The sequence below is a fragment of the Pinus tabuliformis genome, chromosome 3_2 (assembly GCF_031772625.1).
Source record: "Pinus tabuliformis cultivar Carrire ecotype Pingquan chromosome 3_2, CPIR1, whole genome shotgun sequence".
NCBI lineage: Eukaryota > Viridiplantae > Streptophyta > Pinopsida > Pinales > Pinaceae > Pinus > Pinus tabuliformis.
The window spans coordinates 483,130,733-483,146,618 of NC_142302.1; the positions used below are offsets into that span (position 1 = coordinate 483,130,733).

At 36.4% G+C, this 15,886-nt stretch overlaps 1 protein-coding gene across 1 annotated transcript; it reads right to left on the minus strand.

Moving 5' to 3' along the window:
* Window positions 1-8,520: 8,520 nt before the first annotated feature.
* LOC149181407 (UPF0496 protein 4-like) lies at window positions 8,521-9,630 on the minus strand. Its single transcript, XM_089414201.1, has one exon. The coding sequence runs from the start codon at window positions 9,628-9,630 to the stop codon at window positions 8,521-8,523; it is 1,110 nt and encodes a 369-aa protein (XP_089270327.1).
* Between the last annotated feature and the right edge of the window lie 6,256 nt (window positions 9,631-15,886).

The following is a 15,886-nucleotide window of genomic DNA, read 5'->3' on the forward strand; positions in this document are numbered from 1 at the left end:
ATATAGACCACACTTAAGGGCTTACTTATTTTTAATGCATCTAAGCATAATATAAGAAGAAATGCTAGATGATTTGAATCTCTTAACTATTTTATTACTAGTAAACCACATTAATAAATGTGCTTGATATATGCCTTAGGTGTCAACTTAGTATACTTGATATAAAATTTTCACCAACAGATATAAACTTAAATCCTAAAAATGTTGTGCAACCAAAAACCTAGCATTTGAGTCCTAGAGATGTAAGAACATATGGGTGCTTGGGTGGTTCTGGCAAGAGTAACAGAGAAGCTTAACATAAATTAATAAAACATATGAATGATCATTACAGACTATACATTTCATCTTAACATAAATTAATAAAACATATGGATGATTATAGATTGTACGTTTCTTGTAAGTGTAACAGAGAAACCAAACATTAATGAATAAAATCTCTATAGAGAGTGGTTGTTTTTGGTGATTAGTCAAGCTATCTCCTACTATTGGTAGCATAGGCCAAAACAGATGTTAACTATTCCATGGATTTCCCAATTGCCTAAATAGTGATGATGGATATGTAAAGTTGAAGTTAGAAAATTGAGAATACAATATTGTGTAGTTAAGATGTTGTTGCCCCTAATTGAATAACTATTACATGTCATGAAGGATAGAAATAAAATTAATAGTTGATCTTTGAGAGACTTTGGCATATGGTTCAAGATATCCTCATTAATAAGGTTTTTAAGAGGACATAGAAGATATATCCATCATCCACTATGGATGTTTTATCATACAAACTTTTAAGACAATGTGCAACCAACATGCTTCAGTTTTTAAGACAATGTGCAACCAACAAGCTTCTATTTTTACGACACCTTGTAATTGAATATTTGGAGTTCAATGTAAAATATTTTTAAGTAATGTGCAACCAACATGCCTCAATTTTTACGACGCCTTGTAATTGAATATTTGGAGTTCAATGTAAAAGATCGGAATCCTTTTGGAAGATGCCCTCATCCATTAAAATACTATCGATGAAACCTTGTGTAATCTAAGGGATGAGTAAGCTTGACCAACTATTGCATTCTCTCAATAAATCATTATGGAAACCATGTAGTATCCATAACCATTTTGGAACAAATTACATTGTCAAATTTGTAATATTCAAATGAATGTTGTGATATGAGAAGTGAATACTTTACTGCTAAAAAAATAGGCAACAAGTGTACCATTGAAACTTTAAAGACTTGTGTGTAACGTATTACTGTAACCATTATGAATTGAAGACGTCCATTTTGTAGGTAAAACGGTTAATTTAACAAGAAGCATATAACTGAAACTGAATGGAAACCGAATACAAAGGCACAAGTAAAAAACATAATGTTTTTACGTGGTAAAACCTTGACAGGGTGTCAAGGAAACATCCATGGGGCAAGGGATTGGATTTTCTATTAAATCAACAATTATTCTCCATGATTACAATAGTTCGGGCATTCATCATTTTATAAGAGCCTCCTCCGTTACATAATTGTTGTTTCGGTATAAAACCAACTTGGCAGTAAATACAATTTTTACACATATTTACACAATTAGTTGTCAAATTCCAACAAACTCCACCTTGACAACAATTTTCCTAACCCCTTTCCCATGCCCATTCATCATCTCTTCTGCAAGCCAAGAGAAGCTAAACACCATCGCAACTTCTCTACTGTAACTATCTTTGTGAATATGTCTACAGTTCTCCCGTGTATGGACCTTCTTGAGAGTTACTTTTCCGTCATCAATGACATGTCTCAGAAAATGATATCTTACATCAATGTGCTTGGTCTTGTTGTGATAAGTTGGATTTGTAGCCAAGTGAATAACACTCTAACTGTCACATAGTACATTCACTTTCTCCTACGTCCTTCCAATCTCATCAAGTAGACAATTTAACCAGATTGCTTCTTTACTGGCATCTGAAGCAGCTATATATTCTGCTTCGGTAGTGGACAATGCAACTATTTCTTGAAGGTTTGACATCCAACTAATTGCTCCACCTACAAGAGTAAAGACATAACCTGTAGTAGATCTCCTTTTGTCCAAATCACCTTCATAATCAACATCCACATATTCGCAGATTGATCCTTCACTACCATTAAAGATGATGCAATAATCACTTGTGCCTCTAAAATATCGAAGCACCCATTTCACTGCTCACCAATGTTCTTCACCTGGATTTTCCATGAACCTGCTGACAACTCCAACTGCATGTGAAATTTCAGGTCTTGTAGATACCATCATATACATTAAGTTGCCTACAACATTTGCATATGGTACATGAGACATATACTTCTTTTCTTCATCAATTCTAGGACTCAAAATCAAAGAAAGCTTAAAATGGGAAGCTAATGGAACATTAACAGGTTTCACACTGTTCATACAAAACTTTTCAAGTACTCTTTCCACATACTTCTGCTGTGATAACCAAAGCTTACCATTTTGCCTGTCTCTATGTATCTCCATGCCCGAGATATGTTTTGCTGCTCCAAGATCCTTCATATCAAATGTCCTAGAGAGTTGAGCCTTTAACCTGTTGATCTCTTCCATGCTTTTGCTTGCAATAAGCATATCGTCAACATACAAAACTAAGATAATGAATATGCCACTGAAACTCTTGAAGTATACACAATGATCATACTCACTTCTAATAAAGTTTTGGCTCACCATGAAGGAGTCAAACTTCTTGTACCATTGCCTGGGAGACTGCCTCAGGCCATACAATGATTTCCTGAGCTTGCAAACTAATCTTCTGTTGTGACCTTGTACAAAACCTTCTGGTTGTTCCATATATATCTCTTCATCCAAATCACCATGTAGAAAATTTGTTTTAACATCTAACTGTTCTAACTCAAGGTTAAGTAATGCAATTAGTGCCAACACAGTACGAATAGAAACAAGTTTTACAACTGGTGAAAAAATATCATGAAAGTCAATACCTTCAACTTGAGAATACCCTTTTTCTACCAGTCTCGCCTTATACCTTTCGATACTTCCATCAACTTTCTGTTTCAATTTGAAGACCCATTTGCATCCAACAACACTTCTCCCTTTAGGAAGTTCTACAAGATCCCAGGTATTGTTCTTGGCTAAGGAATCCATTTCTTCTTCCATAGCCATTTTCCATTTTTCGCTATTTGTATCATCTACTGCTTCTTGATAACAAGAAGGTTCCCCATCTTCAGTAATCAAAGCAAAAGATGAAGTAGAATATTCATACCTTTTGGGAGTTTTTCTTTCCCTTGTAGACCTTCTTAGAGTGACTGGTTGTTGAATTGGTTCAGAAACCTCAATAACTTCCTTTCTATCTTCATCACCTTTTCCTCCAGAAGTCTCTCCTTCTTTTCGAAATTCAAAAAAAGGTTTAGCTTCCAATTGAATTTTTTGATTTGGAGATACTTGTTCCTGTTCAATTTTTTCAACATTTGATTTTAAAAGAGAAGATTCATCAAATGTTACATCTCTACTAATGACTATCTTCCGCGACGTAGGATCCCACAACCTGTATCCTTTCACCGCATAGTCATACCCAACAAAGACATAACATTTTGATTTTGGATCTAATTTTGAATGCTAACTTTTAGGAATAAGAACATAGGCATCACAACCAAATATCCTTAAATGTGAATAATCACAAGATTGAACTAACCAAACTTCTTCAGGAATTTTACAATTAATTGCTACTAAAGGTGACCTGTTAACTAAATAACAAGCAGTGGATACTACTTCTACCCACAACTCCTTTTCAAGATTAGCATTGCTGATCATGCTTTTGGCTCCTTCCATAAGAGCCTGATTCATACGTTCAACAACACCATTTTGCTGAGGAGTATAAACAACAGTTTTGTGTCCAACAATTCTTTCATCCTTACAGTACTGTTCAAATTCTAGAGAAGTAAATTTACCACCATTGTCAGTTCTTAATCATTTAATTTATTTGCCTATTATTTTTTTCTATCATTGCTTTAAATTGTTTAAAGACATTGAATACATCAACTTTCTTTTTCAGCATAAAGACCCAAACTTTACGGGAGAAATCATCAATAAATGTTAAAAAATATAAAGCACCTCCATATGATACAACAGGAGATGGTCCCCATAGATCAGAATGAATATAGTCCAAAATTTCTTTACTATTATGACTTCCAATTTTAAACCTCTGTTTACATTGTTTTCCATACACACAATGTTTGCAGAAATCCAACTTCAATGATTTCAAATCAAGAAGTAATTTACGTTTCATCAGTACCAGAAGACCTTTCTCGCTCATGTGACCCAATTGCTGATGCCATAGGCGAGTACCTTCTTCTTCTTTCTCTGACACAATCGTTGCTTCACTAACCTGAGTACTTCCTTTGAGTTTGTAAAGATTTCCAACCTTTTCTGCTCTCATAACAACTAGGGCACATTTAGAGACTTTCAACACTCCATTCTAACCTGTAAACTTATAACCATCTGAATACAACACTCCTAAAGAAATCAATTTTTTCTTCAATTTAGGTACATGTCTAACACTAGTTAATGTTCTAACTGTGTTATCATACATTTTAATCCTGATATTTCCCATCCCAATAGTCTGACATGATATAATATTAGCCATAAACACAAAAATACCATTTACATCTTCATATGAAGTAAACCAATTTCTGTGTGGACACATGTGATGAGAAGCACCAAAGTCTAACAACCAACTTTCAAAATCCTAAGAGACATTACATACAGGTAAAGTTTCATCTATCATACATAATTCTTCAGCAGATAAAACTTCGTCTATCATACTTGAATCAACCTGATTTGCTTCCTTATTCGGGTTATCAAATTCTTTTCGTTTCCAATAGTCTTTCTTAAAGTGTCCAATTTTATTGCAGTGCCAACATTTTTCCTTACACTTCTTTCCCTTTGATTTTGATATGGAAGATCCCCTTGCTTTTTCCCCTCTTTCCTTTAATCATCCTCTGGCTATCATGGCTTCTAGTGCAACTGTTTCAGTACTGGATTTCCTTCGTACTTCTTCAGACAAGAGAGCTCCCACAACTGATTCAAATTTCAAAGAATCAGCAGTGCTCAAACTAATTGAAGTTATGAAGTGGTCCCACAACTCGGGAAGATAACACAACAAGGTTATAGATTTGTCTTCTTCATGAATTTTAACTTCCATATCTGATAATTGGCATATAAGTGTATTAAAATTATTTAAATGTTCAACAACTTTTGTACCCTCCTTCATCCGTAGACTGTACAATTGTCTTTTCAAATAAATTCTATTGGTTAATGATTTTGTCATATATAGTTTTTCCAGTGTTTCCCATAAACCTGCCATTGTACTCTCTTCAACAATGTTTAATAGAACTTCATCCACTAGGCATAACCTGATGGTATTGAGAGCTCGGGCATCCAAGTCCTCCCAATCTGAATCTGTCATGCTAGCAGGTTTCTTATTTGCCCTGTCCAATGCTTTGTGCAACCCTTGTTGCACCAAAAAATCCCTAACTTTCAGTTTCCATAAAGCAAAGTTGTTCTTGCTAGTGAATTTCTCCACCTCGAACTTTGCATTCATCACCTTAGCAATTTTTTTCCTCCTAGGGTTTCAATCTTTCAACTAGGGTTTCTAAAAGAAATAATTCGATTTGTCTTCTTCCAACAAGGGTTTTCATTTTTACAAAAAAAAAATCAGAATTTTGTTCCTTTCCAAATTTTTTCTTCAAATTGATCGGAAAAAAATAAAAGTCTGCAACAATTTTCTAGAAGAATTCCTTTTAATTTCAGTTTCCTGGACAAAAAACTCCGTTCTTCAATGAAACCCTTTTCTGGAAAAATTTCACACATTCCCCTTTTTTTTAATTTCAGTTTCTTGAAAAGAAAAATCTCTGTTCTTCAATCTAAAGAAACCCTTTAATGAAAAACCCTACTTCATCTTTCTAGAATTTTGTTACTGGTTTAAAAAATTATGGAAAATGTTTAACCAGATTTCTTAAAAAACACGACTTCTGACTTTCCTATGGCAAAATGCAACCTTCACCCAACAATGGAATTTTTCTATCTTTCCTTCTTGCAGCAAATTTCCTACCTCCAGTAGGCGTTGGACTCCAAAAAATTGTTTCTGGCTCTTCCTTTCTCTGGAGCGACAATGTCCTTTTCAGTGTCTCCATTTTTTCTTCAGAATGGCGAAGGGAGCCACGTTCTTCTGCTTCATATTTTTCTCCAGCGGCTGCGGCTTGCCCGTCTCTCCAGTTTGATGGTGGCAGGCCAAATGGCACTTCAGATTTTTTCTTCAGCGACTGCGGCTTGACCGTCTCTCTAGTTTGATGGCGGCGGGCTAAATGGTGGTTCAATGTGGGAGAGACAGGCTCATCGGCGACAACTCCTCTTCAAGTTGCGAGTTTAAAAGAATCTTAGTGATCCTATTCTCGATGGCTATCTTCCTCATAGACTTTTGGCAGTAGCCCCTCTTCAAAAAATCGGCGGCGTTCTTCAACACACACGGGCTCGATGTGGGCTCCAATAATTTTTTTATAATCTGCTCTGTCAAGCGGTGGGCATGGGCATGGGCATGGGCTCACTATTCCAGGCCCTGACGGTTATGGATTTTCCAGGACTGCAAAAATGGCTTTTGGCGTTTTTAGTCTTATCGAGGGCTCCCAATTTTTCAACTCAGTTCTCTAATACCATTTGTAGGTAAAACGGTTAATTTAACAAGAAGCATATAATTCAAATTGAATGGAAACTGAACACAAAGGCACAATTAAAAAACATAATGTTTTTACGTGGTAAAACCTTGACGGGGTGTCAAGAAAACATCCACAGGGCAAGGGACTGGATTTTCTATTAAATCAACAATTATTCTCCATGATTACAATAGTTCAGGCATTTATCATTTTATAAGAGCCTCCTCCGTTACGTAACTGTTGTTTCGGTATAAAACCAACTTGGCGATAGATACAATTTTTACACATATTTACACAATTAGTTGTCAAATTCCAACACATTCCCTTGTCAAAATTGAAGTTTCATGTACAGAATTGTAGTTTAAATGATTTATCCTTCTCGCTTCAATATTAACTTGTTTGCTTTAGATATATTTTTTTCTCTTTTATTTTGGCCGAATTTGTTCCTTCGCGTGTTTTTTCTGTTGGTTGTGAACATCAAATGTTCACAGATCTTGTCATGAGGAGGTAAATTTGAATGTCTTCAGAAGAGAGTAGAAACAGTTTCTTAACTAATGGCAAAAAAATAATAAATTAACTTAATTTGTTATTATTATCTAATTTTAACGTCACCGCCAAGCTAGACACCAAATTGGTGTATGAGACACCCTTGTTTGTGGGACAAGGGACCCACCTCCGCCCAACAATTTGACTGTTATATCTACAAATGCATACATAATATAACCCCCTTCTTGTTTTGAACTCGTGACCTCTTAGGAGGAAACACATGTATACTCTAACCCCCTTCTTGTTGTGAACATGAACCTGTGACCTCTTAGGAGGAAACACATGTATACTCTAACCCCCTTCTGGTTTTGAACGTGAACCCGTGACCTCTTAGGAGGAAACACATGTATAATCTAACCCCCTTTTGGTTTGAGCTTGAACCTGTGACCTCTTAGGAGGAAACACATGTATACTCTAACCCCCTTCTGGTTTTGAACGTGAACCTGTGACCTCTTAAGAGGAAACACACGTATACTCTAACCCCCTTCTAGTTTTGAACCTGAACCCGTGACCTATTAAGAGGAAACACATGTATATTCTAGCCCCTTTCTGGTTTTGAGCCTGAACCTGTGACCTCTTAAGAGGAAATACATGTATACTCTAACCCCCTTCTGTTTTTTAACGTGAACCCGTGACCTCTTAGGAGGAAACATGTGTTCACTGTTAAGTACATACTCTAACCCCCTTCTGGTTTTGAACCTGTGGCCTCTTAGGAGGAAACACATGTTCTTAACCATTGAGCCACTCAAGCTGTTATTCTATTATTATAGAGCTTGAGTGGCCCTAATGATTAAGAGCATGTGTTTCCTCCTAAGAGGTCAGAGATTCAAAACTAAAGAAGGTGCCTTAGTAGACTTAGCATTGAAATTGTTGCACGGAAGTGGGTCCCTTGTCCCACAAACAAGAAAGTCTCATACACCAATTTGTGTCTTGCTTAATTGTTACATTAAAAAACAATGATAATGATAATAATTTAAAACTAAAAACTCCCATCTTTCAATTTTCAAATTTTCAATTTAATCTCTTTAATTATGACTTAGATAGAATATTTCAAACTTATAAAATGTGAACCGTCTATACAATTTTTCATTTATAAAAAATTAAAATTACTGAAACCCAATTTCAATATTGACCATAATTATTATTTTTTTATGCATTTATACCTCTACAAAATTTGCAGTCCAAACTTGGATCCTTTGACTGGGGATTTATGTGGACCACTATTTACACACTTTCCTTCCAAAAGTGTCTCTCATGCCTAGCACTATGATTAAAGCACTGCTGTTGCTCACATTTGGGAGTATGTGAGCATGTCCAAAAGTGCCGTCCTGCAGTTGATTATGGTTCTAAATAGTTCATTCATATGTTTCTCAAGGGCATCCACTCCCCCTTTCAAATCATCATTGCTTCTCTTTAGCCCTGTCATAGTTTTCTTCAACTTTACTGCATCACCTTCGCTGAGAGTGAACGATTTACTGGTCAGAAATTTATCAAGAAGACTGTACAACCTCCGGGCAGCTTCCTCCGCCATGCTCACCTCTAGCAATAACGCAGAGTCGCGCTTTGTTTCCCTTTTCGCCATCTCTTTCTTCATTCCGCGGGGCAAGTTCAAGAAAGCCGCAGGCCAAGATCCGGACTGACCCGCGCAATTACTCGCAAGAAGTGAGAACGACCGTTTCCTGGGTTCAAACGACAACGCCGCCACAACTGCGCCGCAAACGAACACAGTGGTCGCCTTGCATGTATTCATTACTCCTGCAAATTCACCCACACTGCTGGAGCTCGCATCCGATACTGGAGCAGCAGATCGTTCTCCCATTCGCTTCAATAACGACTTGCATTTCTTCAATTGCGATCTCTCCTCTGCCCGCATGGTCATCACGCTCAGGTACTTGGCCAGAGCTCTCCGGGCTCTCCAAAACTGAATCTCACTCGTATTCTCCGCCCCGTCCAAGCAGTGGATTGCAATCTGAAGGAACTGTTGGCAATGGGCAATTCTAGCGAGCCGATTTTTTATGACATTGCATACATCGAGGAGACTAATTGTGTCATCCAGATACCTGTTTACCCACTTTCTACAGTCTTGATTTAAATCAAGAACCTGTCGAATATGGTGGGGAAAGAGTTCCTCTGCACCAGAATATGCAGACAAACAAATGCCATCCAGGGCTTGCTGTAGCCACCGCGCACTCAGATACGAACAGTCCTCATCAGAGAAAATCAAGCGCTGCAATGCCAAGCGATTCTCAAAAACGGTAAGAAGATCGGGATGAGTAAAAGTTTCAGAGGGGTGTACATTAGAAGAGGTGGATCTAGCATTGAGGGAAATTGGTGAAGGGAATCCATGAAAAGCAGCCAACAACACTGAAGGAAATACAGGAAACCACAGTGGGGCCATCCTTGGTTTTCAGATTTCTGTGCTCCAAAGGATCTATGGCTTCGGTTGACGGATCAGAAAGCGAGGGATTTATATAAATGGAATCCAATTTAGAAAAACGAGGAGGAATAAACATCAAGATTGCAATATCTTCAAAACAATCTCCACACAATCGCATGGCGACTGGCTGGCTGATATGGGGCCTCTGAGGCACCCAGCGACAAGCAAGGGAACCAGCCAATCTGGCTAATTGGAATATATTCCCTAAGTCATCGGGCGGGGTCTGAAATATATAAATATATCATGTCCTTCTTGGTTTTCCTATGTCAAAGCTGCCCAAGATCTTAAGAGCGAACAACCTTTGCCAACTCCTAAGGACAATCATAGCTTTGGCAGTTGGCTCGATCCTGCGCATTGCAGATGAAAATCGCTGTTCGGTTTTAGAAAATCTTGATGCATTAAATACCCCCTTGCTTGACGTTGAAGTAACTCAGGTCTTAGCATGTATAAATCTCACCGCTCTCAATCTCTCACGAGGAAAATACACGTGGTACAATGCACTCCATCCACATTACCTTCGAAACCATATGGATATACACGGCGCTAAGTCATACCAATATATTTCCCCAAAAAAACCTTAAAATCAAATCACAATATCTTATATTTTAATAAATTTGGTCAACTCTGTCACGTGTATTTAATGTCTCATATATATATAAACGTACTACGATAAGCCATCATAATTATATTATATACGATTTTTTAAAACAGTAAGAGAAGGAAAGAGCTAACCAGCCATATATTGGGTATTTAATGTCTTCAGAGCAGCACACGACTTAACGCGATAACACCGGAGCGGGCAAATTCGGCATTAAATAATATTTGTCCACTCCCGTGTTATCGGGCTAAGTGGCGTGCTGCTCTAAAGACATTAAATACCCAATATATGGCTGGTTAGCTCCAGCCGTAAGAGAAGTTATTTTAAATTTATCAAAAAAGGTTATTTTAGTTTTCATTTAGGGAAAAATAACATCAATATGATTTTGTGAAATTTTTTCACAAGAAATTTTGGAGTATTTCTCCACAATTAGTTCCAAACTGTTTGAGCTATAAATAATAATTATTATTATCTTATCTGTTTGAGCTAAGCTTATATATATATATATTATTTTTTTTTATACCTATCAAACTCATTTTGTCAAACCAACAATGAGGACAGGACAGCCATCTCTGGCTGCTATCCGCAAATGTCAGTTGACACATCACTGTTATCAAGGAAAACCACGCCACCTGAAATATGGTGGTCCGTAAGGGAGCAGACTTTCACTCCTGCCAGATGCCTCTGGGTCTTGTTAACCTGTTTCCTTACGTCCGAGGAAGAGATCTTAGCCAAGCAGAAGCAGTTTTAGGCATAATCTATTGATTTTATATACATGTTATATAATCATTATTATTATGTTATCTATTGATTTTATATACATGTTTTTTGGGTTTAAATTTAGTTAGGAAAAATAGTTGTATTCTTGTCACCTAAGTTTAATACTTACTCACACTACCTTGAATTTATAATGAATCTTTTTTACAATAACTTTAGCTCTATGTGTGTGAGATATGATTATGATCTTCATGCTTTTCCTTCATGACCCTGCCTAAAAGAGTTTTTATTTGTTAATGGAGGGTAATGGAGTTCAGGTACTAGGTTCGTCTTCCCCTAGTATGACCAAGTTCAGGAACCCAATTAGCAACCCCCTCTAGGATTTTCGAATCTGAATAAGGTTAACGATCATTGGTTGTGAGGCCTCAAGTTGATAGATTTCTTCACGAATTTTAGAGGGCGTAGCAAAATGGAAGATGGTTGCAGCTTCTTGGGCATGGGCTTGAGCTCGAGGTTGCACATTCATTGTCAAGGCATAATGAACTGAAATAAAAGTACTCAAGTTAGATAGTTAAACCTCAGTAGCTCAGAAATCAGGGGAAATAACGCTAAGAAAACCCACAAGACAGAAAAACCAAGGGAGTTTATGAAACTAGAGAAGGCAAGGCCAATAAACAGAGAAGAACAAATGACCAAAACTAACAGATAGAATTCTTCTAGCAGGGCCTGGAGCACTCAAGGGGAAACCAAAATCCTGGCCACAACTAGACTGAGCTGGACTTGAAACCAAGTCAACCAACATCCACCAATGCAAAAAAAAATAATCAAAGAATAATATTAATGAATAAGAGGGATAAGAAAATACCCTGATTTTTCCAACCCACCAAGCCTAAACTAGTGAAGTTGTGCACTCTAAAGGATGGCAGGTGTCACAAGATCCTACAACTGCCAACTCTGAAGCAGCCAATGAAGTCTCGGAGTTTGAAATCGCTCTCTTACCAAAGACTAATTCTTGAGCATTGCTTAGCCACCACAGTCTATGTTATGGACCTCTAGACACAAAAACCAGTGTATTATGCATGCAAGTACAAGTTAGATTTGGTACATCACAAAAGGTCAACATCCATGCCTGGTGAGTTTCCCACGAATTATGCCATGACTCTGAGAATTTACCACCATACATAGACCTCCTTTGTCAACCACCAAAGGGAATTGTCCCACTAGCAGTGGGGGAAAGGTCTAGCGGTACCAAAAAATCCAAGAAGTAAGCTCTCCCCTCGTAGAGAAAACGTATGAAGGAAGGCTTGACATCAAAATGGGGATAGTGTATGCAATTCGCATGTGTGATGCATGGGGAGGGTTGGCCACACCACCCCCTCTTAAATGTTATGGCAAGCGGGGGAGGGTGGGGTGACGAGCTCCCCAACCTCCAACGTCCCATCGACCATCACCCTAATCAGGGGTATATATATATATATAATTAAATATATTAAAAATATATAAAATTTTGTTGAAAGTAGCTTGCTAGTTAGGAGTTGTAATTACCCAACATTTCCAAGCACGTTATCACTTCAACGAAATGGCTATCAACAACGTACTCCCATTCAAAGATAAAGGAAATAGATTTGATGTGAAAATCCATGGGACTTTGGCTCTTGTAGAAAACATAAAAAAATTAAAACTGGACCCAAAAGAAAATAGAGGGGGTTGACTTTTGTTTTTTGTTAAGGATACTTATTGTTACTTCTTGAATCTAGTTTGGAAAGAGAATGCATTTTCAATTTGAAACCTTTTTTGTGCATGGGATTGGTCATATGGTAGTTGACTACAACAACTTTGGTGTGTGGCAACAATAATTTTGCAGTGAATATCTCTTTTCTCATTCACAAACATAATGAAGTTGTGAGTTTTTAAAAACTAAGTAAAATCTTTATTGTTATGGTTTTCATTACTTTGATATTTCCTCATTGTGTGTAAACATTATTTATGTTAGTCACCTGGTATGGTATAGTTTTGACTGAGTTCATTTTTGAAACTTTACGAAGTTACAAGGATTAAAGTTGGAGAAATTAATGTTAATTTTAAACATAAAGAGAGGCATTATATTATTATTTTTGAAGGAAAAACTTGTACTTCTATTAAAAATAAAATTACATTTTGCATGTGCTTAACGCACACATAGTAGCCTATCTACCTGTACTCATAATGTGCAATTTTTTTTACAAAGAACATAATTACATTTACCTAGATAAATTGAGTTTCTTTTTTACTTTTCCTCTTTTGAACTTTTTGCCAACCCCCAAAATTTGGATTGGCAAATACGATCACCATTTCTTCTCCAATTGGCTTTAATGGCACTTATTTATATAATTCAGAACTCTCAGATGAATGAGTCGCTTTGTTTTGGTTGCTCATTGGTTGTTGCATATTTGCTCATGTTTTTTTCGTGGAACTTGGATCACTACTAAATCATTGGCTTTCTCAGCATAACTTCCAGGATTATTCTGCTTCTTTTCATCCTCCTTCACTTGAGGAACTTGTTGGTTATGTTCTTCTATTTGTTTATGATTCTCATCCATTTCTTCATCTTCATCTTCTAAGGAAATCGGATCTAGAAATTGCCATCCCTTTGGCTTTTGTAATTTTTTCTTTGTCTTTTTTTTTCCTTGGGGGCATGTATTTTGCAAGTGCCTTATCTAATGAAAAACTGGGCATCTGAAAGTCATATTTTTAAAATCTAAAAATCAAGTCCACTTAAAATCTTTATGAATCATTTGGATGCAATCTGATAAGCCTTTACTAATGTCTATCTCAACACAACTCCTAAAAAAAGTAAAGATACATTTTTCCATTTTGTCTTGATCCATCTTTAGAAATTTCCCTAACATGTTTCCAATACCTTCTAAAAATTGGTGGTGCTAGAAAGGGAGAGGGAGGTTGTGTAGTCTCACCCATATCGACATCTTCATAACCACCATTGCTGTCGCATCAAAAGATGGAAACCATGGAGTTACAAAGAGGCCTTCCCTTCCCCAAAACCATGGTCCCTCATTTAAAACAAAGTTCAGATCCTCTTGTTTATCGAACTAAACCACAAATAAATCCTTCGAACACAGGTCAATATCGCATTTATCAGTCCAATTGGTGAAGACCCATTGATGTAGATCTTTGGACTTGGGCCAAAAACCACTAAATCTGCAAATAAGGGCTCTTTTTTGAAGAATTATCAAAACACCACTTAATTCTAACAAATTTACTAACATATATGGTGTTTTTTCCATATGTTCAACCAATTAAGGACCTAGAATTGGCAGAATCAGGGATTGTTTGATTGTTGTAGCAGCTTTCCCTTTCATGATATCCTTGAACAAGGTTGAACCCTTAGGGTTTTTGGCAAATGTAATCGATCCATGTGTGTTAATCATTCCTCGAGCTCCACCCCATAACCTTAGGTTTATGATAATTATGGCATTATCATATGTACTATAATCTTTCAATTGGATGACATCTTGTAACAACCTGCCTTCATGGATGAGAATATGTAGATATGTTGGTATCCCCAACTTATATTGGACCTTGTTTTTTAGATTTATCACCATATTAGAGGGTCAAACCCCAAAAAGGAGTGATTTCCTGTTTAGGGTTTTCACAAAGATTTTATAAGAGTCCTCTATATCTAGATTTTATTTCTACATAAAATGCCTTTGATAAAAAAAAAGGAGAGACCACTCCATGATTCGATCTGAATGAAATACCATCTACCATGATTCCACAATCCCTGTATACACCATGGTAAACCTGTTACGAAATATGTAAGATGACGAAAAATGGATCTGGATCTTTGAATATGGAAAAAACCACAGAGACAAATCTGGCAACGTCTTTAAATTGAGACGACCTTGATTCAACCGAGACCCTGGAAAACCTTTACCAATACGCTCTCGTACCTTCATTCACGCCCATCGAAGCATATGAATCTTAGAGCAAAGGAAGCCAAGAGCATTAGAGGTGAGCCATAACTCTAAGGTTGTGCCATCTGCATGATAGAAGAAATTCAAAACCCTAGCATATGTCTCAGCCATTTTTAAAATCTTTTCTTTGTCCTAAGCATTATATTATTTTATATATGATATATTTAATTAAAAATTTTAACTATTTTTTATTTTAACTTTTTTCCCTATATAATCAATATGGAAAGATAGAAACAATCCTTTGTAATTTATATGTTAATTATATTATATTCATCTTATTTTTCTTTTTCTTTTTTTTAGTGTGGTTCACGAACACCCTGGTCAGTGAGTGGTCGTTACTTCCACGGAAAAATCTGGGCTAATCGCCCCTCGGCCTACTGGCAAGACCAAACCCCAAGGGCTTCGGGCAGATTCGACCCTGTGACCTCCCGATAGCGAGGCATAGTTTTTGACTAACTACTAGCCCGAAGTAATTATGTTATGTATGATCAATTAGAGAAGTTATTTTAAATTTATCAAAAAAGGTTATTTTAGTTTATCATTTTGGGAAAAATAACATCAATATAGTTTTGTAAAAAAAATTTCATAAGAAATTTTGGAGTATTTCTCCACAATTAGTTCTAAACTGTTTGAGCTATAAATAATTATTATTATTATCTTATTTGTTTGAGCTAACTTTTGGGCTATATATAATCATTATTATTATCTTATCTATTGATTTTATATACATGTTTTTTGGGTTTAAATTTAGTTAGAAAAAATAGTTGTATTCTTGTCACCTAAGTTTAATACCTACTCACACTACCTTGAATTTATAATGAATCTGTTTTACAATAACTTCAGTTCTATGTGTGTGTGATATGATTGTGATTTTCATGCTTTTCCTTCATGACCCTGCCTAAAAGAGTTTTCATTTTTTAATGGAGGGTAA